The following is an 11,632-nucleotide window of genomic DNA, read 5'->3' on the forward strand; positions in this document are numbered from 1 at the left end:
TTCTGATATTTTTAAATAAATAAATACCCTATTTATAATTTATAAAAATCATTTTATATATATATTTTTCCTTAGAATTTTCCGATTGAATTAGAAATAACAGGATTATAAATTAAATTTATATAATTATTAAATTTCTACTAATAGAGACAATTTATAATCGACGGGTACCAATTTTGGGCATTGTGGGGGTATTAATCATTCCCAAAACGTAACCGGCCACGAATCCCTTTTTATTATTAAAAAGAATGAATTTTTGGTTTTATGCAAACTAATTTATCTTTTAAACTGATGTTTTCTTAAAAACTCTTTTAAAAGATGATTTTTAGGTATTCGACCTACATAACCCAAAAGGTCGATGGCGACTCAAAAACATTTTTTTTATTAAAATCCATTTATTTATTCATTTACTTTTCTGCCATGAAAAATCGTGCCCGGGCGAAAATCGATTACGACAGCTTGGCGACTCCACTGGGGACCAAGTTGGTCAAGCCCTAATCGATTATATATTGTCTCCATAGTTGGAATTCAGAATTCAATTTTATTTAATTTATGATTCTTTTGATTTCTTTCAATTTATTTTATTGTCTTGTATATTAATATTTGATTGATTTTCAGATATTAGGATTTAATTTTTGTGATGCTTTTTCAAAGGTTTGAGAATTTCTCCTCACACACAATACGTGCATTGCATAAACATAAAGCTCTATACTTGAGCTCTTTTCCCTTTTAAGTGGGAGTGAAAGCGACGTCTTCGTGAGAGTTTATTCTCCGTGTTAGACCTAGCAAGTAGCTTTAGGGGTTTATATACCCTATATATTCATGAGAATTTATACTCCGTGTTAGGCATAGGGAAATGTGCCCTCTTGAATTGAACTCGATCTGCTTAATCCTATAATGGGTGAGGATTGAGGGTTTGGAAGCCCAATGGGGCACTAACAAGGACAATTCGAGTACCTTTACTCGTTGAACTGAAACTCTGCATATAATAATCCTAGAAATTCACCCAAACTAAGACAATGATGAAACTCTGTTTGTAAGTGTACACAAAGGATAAATAAGCTCTAGCTTTTAATTTATTTTATTTTTTCTGAATAAATGCATGCAAACTAGAAATAATGCAGTTAGGTTAATTTTTCCTTACAAAGCATGGAACTAGAAAACATGAGGATAGGATTTATATACCATGATAGATAGAATCTTTTCTTTCCATTAATTGGTACTAACCATTTTATTTTTTTCCTTTCTCATTTTTATTCATTTTTTATTTTTCATACATTTTGCTCTAACTTGTTTATATTAATTTCTTTTGTTTGCATTACATTTGTATTGCTCAATACATTTCTAAATCATGCATTAAAACATTCATTCAATAAAATAAGGATTTCAACCGAAGTGATCTTGGTTCTTACTTATAGCAAGAACGAATAGCACGACACAAGAAAAATACCTAAAGAAACTGAGGATAGGCTAGTCAAATTTGAGATAGAGAAAAAAGAGATGCAAGAAGAATTGAGGAGCAAGATGGCACAAATTGAAGCTAATATTTCAAACTCTCAGATCGATCTACTGAATAAAATGAAAGAAATGTTTGGGAAGCATTTGACCACACTGGGAGAAGTCTTGTTGAAAATCCCATATATCCTCTTGGTGTTACACCTGTTCACATTCCGGGGCACACCTCTGCGTATCAAGAAATCCAACCAACAGTCCACTTCATTGTTAAGAACCCACAATATCATACTGGAGCTTCATTTCCCACTGATTGTCCTACTATTTCTGTGTTGAAGCCATACGAATTTTGTAATGATAATGAGGTCCCTGACCCAAATGAATTAGTTGAGAAGAAAAAATTAATCCAACGACTGAAAAATATAGAAGAGGTGATAAAATCTAGATACACGATTGGGTCATTTTATGGGTTTGACGCCAAAGAGCTAACTTTGGTCCCCGACCTAGTACTCCCACCAAAGTTCAAGGTTCCAGATTTTGAGAAGTATAATGGGACCACATGCCCTTCATCTCATATCACCATGTATTGTCGTCGCGTGACTGGCTATGTGAAGAATGAAAAGTTATTGATCCACTGTTTTCAAGACAATTTATCTGGACCTGCTTCCAAATGGTATAATCAGCTAAAACGTACTCAAATACGTTCTTGGAAAGACTTAGCTCAAGCTTTTTTGGGTCAATACAAGCACATGGATGATATGGCCCCTAATCGAACAATATTGCAAAACATGAATATGAAGTGCAACGAGAGCTTTCGACAATATTCAGAACGATGGATGAGCGTTGCTTCTCAAGTGCATCCACCATTAACTGAAAGGGAGTTTACTACTTTGTTCAATAATAAATTAAAATCTACCTATATTAATCACATGATAGGGCCTGCGACTAAGAATTTTTCTGACATCGTCATGTGTGGAGAAATGATTGAAATAGCTATTAAGAATGGCAAGATAAGAGGCTCTGTAGTACTGACGTCGAGAGAGAAGCCGAGATCAATACAGTGAGGTCTTATTCAACTAATCATGGGACCAAATCTTATAGAATGACCCGAGAGAAGGCTCATATCGATGAAATTCTAATAACATATGAAGAACTGCTCCCATTACTAGTTCAGTAGAATCTCGTGAATCCAGTTCATTCTAAATCGAAAGAACCCCCATTTCCTAAAGGGTATAAAGTTAATGCAATATGTAGCTACCACAAGGGAAGCACGGGGCATACTACTGAGAATTGTGGGGCATTGAAGCGCAAGGTTCAGAATTTAATTGAATCAGGGGCATGGACATTCGAGGAATGATGGGGCAAGCTAAATAAACAAGTGGAAGTTATTATCTACCACTGTAGCACTTTCTATTTTCAGCATCTTATTTCAACATGTTTTTGTTCCTTTCTCTGCCTTTTGTGTAATAAATAAATTGGTATTGCTTTAAGTTTATGAGCATTGAATCAATTTTGCAATCTTGTAGTTCTTTGAATATTAACAAGATTAAAAACTCTTCATTAGAGTTATAATCTTTGACAAAATATCAATATTGAAAACTGGAAAAACAAGGACCCTTGACCTTACCTTAGATGAAATATACCCAAACACTATCTTATTACAAATATGAGATAGCATTCTCCTATTGAAAGGAATTAGACAAAAGTCTTGGTATTTATATATAAGAGTGTACAACATGGGGCATCGCTTGTGTATTACATTGCAAAGCTGACTAGACTACTTTTCTATTGATGAGGTTTGATGACGAACGTAATCTTCACAAATAGGTAAATCTAGTTTAAGTTAGATGCTTGAGAATTGAACTCTAACGAAGAGATTTTTTCTGATTTCCACCAAAACACCTAGACTATAACAGGTTCCTCTTAACAAGTTTAAGAAGTTGGAGACGTATACTCATATTATATTATTATATATACAATAAAGCTGGAGTTATCCCCCTAAAGCAATTGGTTAATTTCCCCGACTTTATGGATAATATTCAGCTAGCCTATTATACTATTATATACAATAAAGTTGTCCCTCTAGAGCAATTGGTTAATAGCCCCGGCTTTATGGATAAGTTTAAAAATATCCTGATTGAAGCAAATTACAATAAAGTTGAATTCAGCTAGCCAAAATGACAAATAAGAAGTTGTTGTAAAGATGGACTAAGGGAGTTACGAAACACCTGTTATAGTCAACTTCACACAAGCACATAAAAATTTCATTTTTGGACCGATATTTTCACACTGCTTTGGTTAGAGGAGTCTAAATGGAAGATTCCAGAGAACTGAAATAGAGGTATTCTAGAAATTCTAAGTAATTGGCTATGCTAGTTGCATCATTTTGTTCGCATCCAGTTAAAATACAAAGTTCTTAAAGTGAGGCATGTGGCAAAGTTCACAAAGAGCAAGAGAGGAGTGACATCTTAAATAGATATAACCATAGAAAATAGGAAAACCATCCTAAAACCAACTCAAAATTTTGATACTTGTAAAAGAGTTATAATTTTCAAACATTAAAGAGTTGTTGATTCTTTTGACATTCTTTGAACTCATGCTTATGATTTGATTATATTGTGAACCTGTAATAGGCAATATTTTACAAAATTCTTTCATTCTTAGATAAAGAAAGGAGGAAAAATATTTTCAAACAGGGCAGTCTCAAATAAGAAGATCTTTGAAGCAAGTTGTTGCTTATTCTACCTCTATTGTAGAAAAAGAATAAACAAGGCCAGAATGATAAAGCATTTCACATTCTTGAAAGCAAATAGTCCAAGAAGAAAGAAATTCTGGAGAGCTGAACTTGTAATGCTATCATATGACATTATCAACAACTCATCAAGAATGATTACCTTGTTCTAAAGGGGCATGCTAAAAGCCCGTTTCGACTAGAAATGATCCATGTTGGGACATATTAAAGAATCACATCATCATGAAAATGTTTGGGACATTTTAAAGGCCCATTTTAGACAGAAATGATACATGTGGGGCATTTTGAAAGCTTATGTTGAAGGCTCACGTCAGCAAGAAGCAATTTTAAACGCATTTTGAACGTTCATATCAACAAAATATTGGGGCATACTGAAGGCCTATATCATCTTATGAAAAGATCATTGATTTGAGCAAAGATTTCCAATGAGACATGAAGGTGTGAAAATGGTGAAGCAGTGACAGTCGAGCTGACTATACATAATTGCTTTGTTCATTATACATTTGCATTATTTTGGTGATTCGATGCTGGCAAGCCAAAGCGTTCCACTTGTATTCCCACTGAGTTTTGTTCTTAGGTGTCCTTGTGACGTTATACAAAAACTCCCAACACTATGAAAGAGCTTCACTGAAGAGAAATCTGGGAAGAAACACAGGAAAGGATGGATGTGATGTCAAATGTTTTACAAACATCTGTGCAGAAACCATAGGAAATGATGAATGTGTTGTCAAATGTTTTACGAACCAATTATTCTGATGCTGAACCAATGTTGTGATCATATGGTTTCCATTTATTGATTCAAGATAAAGTTTGTCTTCTTCGACCCCAAGGTTAGAAGTGAAAAATGATGAAGATTTCTTTCCACGGAAGAGGTGCTGAAATTTTAAACAACAAGAAACTAGTGGAGCCAACTAAAGCTAAATGATAGGTTGTTGTTGAACATCTCGACATGATATGATCTGAATGGCTTTGTTCGAGGTCCAATTAGATGTGGAGACATGAAAGGAATTAGGATAAATCCTCCTTGTGATGTGTTTCAAGAGTCAAATTAAAACAGACGTTGCTCTCTTAATTAATCTTTGCTGATTTTAGCATATCTATATTTACATTATCCAAAGATGATATATTCTGTTTTCAAAGATTTTTATTGGATTTTTGCACAAGTCCAGACAAAGAAAGCCAAATTTATTAAGGAAAAAATTGGAGCAAAGAACTTGAATGTCAGGGAGCAAGAAAAGCATATTTTTGCAAAGAAATGCAATGGTACACCTTCGTGTGGGAGCAGAATGAAGGCGAACAGATCGGGAAGAGAACCAAGATTGCTTGAGCACCTCTTCACTGCCCTTAGTCGAGAAAATATTCATCGACATACACATACACATATACATACATGGTTTTGCATCATTGCATCAAACATCCATCATTTTATGCAATAAAAATTTGAATTTTTCCTCTCATGACGATACCCTTAAAATTTCTCTTGAAATCTTGTCTTTCTCAAGGACATTTTCTCTTTTCATGAGGACATTCAAGATAGTTGCATTCAGATACATTTTTTAGATCTTTCAGGAAAGAAGGAGATTAAAAGTCAAAAAGACTTCATCTGTAAGAAGGAGCATTCATCTTCAGATTAAACATTTTTGAAGCAAAGATATGTCTCGTTTAAGACAAGTTTCACTCGAAACAGAAAAATTATCTCACTCGAGAGAATTTTTCTCAAAGCAATTTTTCTCACTTGAAATTGTTTTTCTTAAAACAAATTGTTTCTCGCTGGAGAAAATTTCACTCGAAATAGCAATTTATCTCACTTGAGATTGTTTTTCTTAAAACAAACTATTTCTCGCTAGAGAAAATTTCACTTGAAATAGCAATTTATCTCACTTGAGACTGTTTTTCTTAAAACAAACTGTTTCTCGCTTGAGAAAGTTTCACTCAAAATAGCAATTTATCTCACTTGATATTGTTTTTCTTAAAATATTTTCCAGAAGGAGTTCGTAATAAGAAGAACTCATCTGAAGAGGAAGAAGAAGTTTATAATCTAAAGAACTTATTCAACCTTTTGCTCGATTCTATCGCAGAATGATATAAAACATCATCAACATTTCCAGAAGGAGTTCGTAATAAGAACTCTTCTAAAGAGGAAGAAGAATTTCATAATCTGAAGAACTTATTCAACTTATTGTTCGACTGTATCGCAGAAGGAGATAGAACATCATCAACATTTCCAGAAGGAGTTTATAATCAGAAGAACTCATCTGAAGAAGAAGAACTTGTTCAACATTTCCATCTTAATAAAGAGAAGTCAAATGGACAAAAATTTATTGTCTTTGCCCTATTCCTGTTAACACAAGAATGAGCAAAGATGGACAACTGTAGACACTAAATTTTTGTCCCTTATTATTATTATTATTATATTATTATATATTATATTATTATTATTATTATTTAAATAAATAAATATTTTTAATACATATTACAGGCCCATTTACTATTCAAACCCGAAGGCCCATTTACAAAGCTATTTTAACCCGACCCAACAGACCCGATCCGGTCCAAACCCGGCCCAACAGAACCAGATACAGAGGAAGCCCTAGGGTTTCATAACCCTAGGTTATCATCTCACTGTCGTCGCCTCTAGATGGCCCATGCCAACCGCTGCCACGACGTCACCCTCGCTGAAGCCTTCAGAAGGCCAGATGGTCGCCCACGTACGCTGCCCTATGGTGAGTCACCACCATAGTTCGGTGACTCACCTAGGCTTCTCTTCTTTACCTGGTCCAAGGCGAGCACTATGGTGGCTATAAAAGCCACCGAACCTGCGAGGAAGAAAATACCAACAGCAACGATGAACGACAGGAACACCGAACGAAAAAATAGCAAACAACAACAACCATTTTCAAATAAAAAAGAAACCAAAATAGTAAGCAAGCAACCAAAAGCAGCGGAAAACAACCAAAAGAAAAGAAAGGGAGACTTAACATCATCGGAAGCCTTCGAAACTTCGTCGGAGCATTAAATATTTCGGAGGTAAAACTTTAGATCTAGTTCGATTGGCTAGCTATGAGGAAAAGAGAAGTTTGGATTTGGGTTTAGAAAAATCAGATCTATATTTTGGTGTATTTTTCTAAAATCCGGCCACCGGGCACTGTCGGTGCCGGAACACGGCGATCGACGGTGGTCAGTCTTCCCTCTGGCGAGGGAATTATAGAGAGAAGACAGAGATTCTCTCTCTTAGAGAGAAAAGCAGATTAGGAAAAATGAGGGAAAATGGCCCTTTTGGGCCGATTAAAGGGTATTTATACCCTCACCAAAACTACGTCGTTTTGGTGAGGGGTGTCTATGTAATTTCCCTCATGGGAAAATCAAGTGCACAGTCCTCATAACTTTGTAAACTTTCCATTTTAGTCACTAAATTAAGTTTTTGAGCATTTTTAATTTTGTTCTCAAATTTCATTTAATTTATATTTTAGTCCTTGCCAGTAATTATATATTTTAGGGTAAATATCTTATTTAGTCCCTTAGGATTTAATAATTATTATTTTAATCCCAAATAATTTATTATGGTTAAATTACATTCTTAATGTCTATATTACATGATATTTCGAATTAGTATCTTCAATTTTGATATTTTACATTTTAATACTATAATTATAATTTTCTTTATTTTAGTCACTATTAATTGCAATTTTATTATTACCCTTATGTTTTAATATTTTAAATTTAGTATTTTAATTATTACTTTTTATTTTATTTTCTTTACATTTATATGAAAAATTCATAATATAACTTGATTGATTTCATAACTTGATTAAAGGATAATATTTATTTTTTAATTTTAAGAAAGGACTGTCTTAAAGTAACTAGATGTCATATTCTGATATTTTAAAATAAATAAATACCCTGAAAAATCAAATATGCTTATTTAATCGAATCAAGTTATTTTAATTTAAAATTCTTAGGAAAAAATTATTATATTCTTATTAATATTTATTTATTTTTTAATATTAAGAAAGGGGCTGTCTTAAAGCAACTAGATGTCATTTTCTGATATTTTTAAATAAATAAATACCCTATTTATAATTTATAAAAGTCATTTTATATATATTTTTCCTTAGAATTTTCCGATTGAATTAGAAATAACAAGATTATAAATTAAATTTATATTAATTATTAAATTTCTACTAATAGATAATCGACAGGTACTAATTTTTGACGTTGTGGGGGTGTTAATCCTTCCCCAAACGTAACCGACTACGAATCTATTTTTATTATTAAAAAAATGAATTTTTGGTAATACACATACTAGTTTATCTTTTAAACTGATGTTTTCTTAAACTCTTTTAAAAGATGATTTTTAGATATTCGACCTACTTAACCCAAAAAGTAGATGGCGACTCTAAATCATTTTTTTTATTAAAATTCATTTATTTATTCACTTACTTTTCTGTTAAGGAAAATCGTGTCCGGTCGAAAATCGGTTACAACATTAAGGATTACCGTTGTAGTCATGGTGGCTTCTAGAAGCTTGTATGCTCGATCTGAGAACTGGATGGACGGGAGGTCGTAATGAGTACCGGTGATAATATCCTCATCGGAGATATCTATATCTTCCTCCGGTTTGCTTTCCTCTCCTATATCCTTAGCGACGCCGTTAGTTTTCCCTTTCAGCACTGCCGCATAGGAAGGTACTGGTGTTTGCTGATCTTCTGTTTCCATCATAGTATCCTGAATGGGAGGGTCATCCGTATCCTTGAAACGAACTTTTTTTGTCGCTTCAGAGACTTCCGGAGAGACAGGGCGCGGATCCCCATTCTTTCTGTTTCCAGTAGCCGTTTCAAAACTTTCAGAGCAATCCATTCTTTTTGTCTTAGCTTCAAACTGTTTTTTCCCGTATACTTTTTCATGTTTTAAAGATTAAGGTAATATTATTATATTATAATAATTAATGAGATGGATTCTTAACTCACTAGAATACTATCTTGCTAATTAGTCATAATGAAGGGTCATCCTTTTTAACCGAGTGACTTTTAAAAAAATCAAAAAAAAAAATCAACTTAAATATTTTCTTTCCAAATAAGTTCGTTCGATTAATAAGTTGTGCATTCACATGAATCACATCCACTCAAAGAGATCATAAATTAAACTTAATTTTATACTCGTAGCTTGTCAAAAATCAAGATAGTATATATTTAAATAATATACTAATTTTTTGAGGTCTTAAGTGCTTTAACATAATCAATTTTCGAGTTTAATTTAAACTCTGAATTTAAACTCATATATTTAAAATCGTTCCTTTTTATAAACTAATAATTTTATAGATGTCTAGCCGTATATAATTCAAAATGATCGAGATTAACTCAGATTTTTGAAACACGCATACATTTATCAAATAAAATATTTTTGAACCTAGAAACTCATGTTGGTATCATTATTATCAATATTTTTAATTGATATCTAACTCAAAATTTAATGTGTATAAACCTATCAAGTGACTTTATTTATCAAAGATGATGTTATTTTTTTTATAGAAATCTAAGATTTGAATAGATATTACCTTATAATTATATTTATTAATGAAAGTATATATTTGGAAACCTTTTATACGACCGTTTTCAAAATTGCGTAGAAGATCCCTCTTCTTTAGGATTTTCACATACATTTAACATATGAATGAAGAAAAAGTCCCAAACTCAAATCAAACATGTCTCTCAACTGTCCTATCATTTTGATCGCCTTACTATTTGTGACCAGGCCTTTTGCTCATTAACGGTCATTCAAATGCCTAATCTCGTATAATCCTCATTCACTTTGCCCATTTTAAAAAAATATTTATGAAATTAATAATAATCACAGGTTGCGTTGTAAAATAAAAAATAAATAGGGAGTAAAAAGTGGCTTGAAGAATAACAAATATTCCAGGTGGCAGCATAACAAAAGAGGGGTTCCTTTCAGCATTTGTGGACGCTAAGCCTCGTCTCAAGCAATTGTAACATTCTATATAAACCTCAACTGATTTCCCCTTTAGAATCCATCAGAAAGTTAATAGACCAAGGCTTCTTCTTCGCTGCTGCGGTATTTTCTTCCTCTTCTTCTTTCCAACCACCAAAAGAACACTCACACGGTTCATCCGCAGCAGCGTTCAAGAAGCTTTCTTTCTCTCATTAAGAAGAAAATGGCTCGTTCTTTCTCAAACGTTAAGCTTTTCTCTATTATCGTTCTCGATGGAATTTCTAACGCTATCTCAAGGTACTCTCACGCTTCCTTGTCTTTTTTTTTTTTGTTATCAGAAAGTGAGAAAAACAAACTGGGAGGGATTGTATTTATTTTTGTTAATAATTCGTTTTTATCTCTTAAAATTTTTTATGTCACGTAAAAGTAAAAAAATATATGTCCGTTCCTGTAGATAAAGACAATTATTTAATGATGTTTGGTGTTTCTTTGGTTTAGACGAGGATACGCGGCGACATCACAAGGAGTATTGTCAAATGGAGTAAAGGAAGCAGCAGCAGCAAGAAACGAGGCGGTGTTGAAGAAAACAGGGGAAGACATGGCGATGGCGGTAACTAAAGAGAATGTAAACTGGGTTCCAGACCCGAAAACCGGATTCTACAGGCCCGAGAACTCGGCCAGCGAGATTTGCCCGGCCGAGCTCAGAGCAACGCTTTTGAAGAGGAACTGAAATAAATTATACGTTCATTCGTATGTCTGTATTGGGACAAACAAGGTTATATGTGTTTTTTTTTTTGGTATCTGAAGTGGCTTGTTTTGTTCCTTTCTTTGTCGCTGGTGATAGTAATGCTTGTTTGTCGATTTCTGTTTTGAGAATTACAACCAATAAATACTAGGGTTGCCGTTTTCTTATTTTAATATCACATTCTTTTGTTGGCTTAATGTTTTCTTCTCCATATTTGCCTTCTTCTTTCATATTATAATTAAAACTTATAAAGCGATTTTACTAAGATGAGTCTGTCATGTTCAACAAGTATCAATAAGTATCATTAAATTAGTTAAAAATTTAAAGTCAAATTATTTAAAATAAATGATAAATTATACCAGTGATCACCTAACTATTACCCCTTTTCATTTTGACTATCATTTTTGAAAATTTTCAATCAGACCACTCAACAATTTAAATACGTTCAATTAAGCCACTTGCCGTTAATATTTAATGGAGTAGATGATATGAAAGTTAAAATATTTGGTATAATTACACATTTGGTCACTATTACTTATATATTCTATCAATTTAGTCCTAATTTTAGGGCCAGTTTAGCAAGGCTTTTTAAAAGTGTGGTAGAAAATAACTTTTAAAATTATTGTTTAAAAGTGCACTTTAAATTTTAAGTGTTTGAGATTGTTATTAAAAAGTGAGTTTGAAAAGATAAAATATACATTATAGACATTATGTTGTAAGATAAAAATATAGAA

General features: G+C 32.8%; 1 protein-coding gene across 2 annotated transcripts; it reads left to right on the top strand.

Annotated features, from left to right (window-relative positions):
- The first annotated feature begins 282 nt into the window (after nucleotides 1–282).
- On the top strand, nucleotides 283–11,095 carry LOC120182768 (protein SENESCENCE-ASSOCIATED GENE 21, mitochondrial-like). 2 transcript variants are annotated; one of them, XM_039187640.1, is made up of 5 exons: nucleotides 283–288; nucleotides 4,802–4,806; nucleotides 7,158–7,177; nucleotides 10,369–10,450; nucleotides 10,652–11,095. In XM_039187640.1, exons 4-5 carry the CDS (start codon nucleotides 10,377–10,379, stop codon nucleotides 10,881–10,883), a joined length of 306 nt encoding a protein of 101 aa, XP_039043571.1. In that variant the 5' UTR covers nucleotides 283–288; nucleotides 4,802–4,806; nucleotides 7,158–7,177; nucleotides 10,369–10,376; the 3' UTR covers nucleotides 10,884–11,095. The 2 variants fall into 2 exon arrangements, with proteins under 2 accessions (XP_039043571.1, XP_039043570.1); XM_039187639.1 differs by lacking the exons at nucleotides 283–288; nucleotides 4,802–4,806; nucleotides 7,158–7,177 and having other exon boundaries at nucleotides 10,248–10,450.
- The last annotated feature ends 537 nt before the right edge of the window (nucleotides 11,096–11,632 follow it).

This window comes from Hibiscus syriacus, unplaced genomic scaffold (assembly GCF_006381635.1).
Source record: "Hibiscus syriacus cultivar Baekdansim isolate YM2019G1 unplaced genomic scaffold, ASM638163v2 tig00112738_pilon, whole genome shotgun sequence".
Taxonomy (NCBI): domain Eukaryota; kingdom Viridiplantae; phylum Streptophyta; class Magnoliopsida; order Malvales; family Malvaceae; genus Hibiscus; species Hibiscus syriacus.

Excerpts from the sequence above, each read along its gene's own strand:
- LOC120182768 (XM_039187640.1), top strand. The coding sequence starts at position 10,377 with ATGGCTCGTTCTTTCTCAAACGTTAAGCTTTTCTCTATTATCGTTCTC. Across the intron at positions 10,451-10,651 it reads ATTTCTAACGCTATCTCAAG|ACGAGGATACGCGGCGACAT; the intron begins GTACTCTCACGC and ends TCTTTGGTTTAG.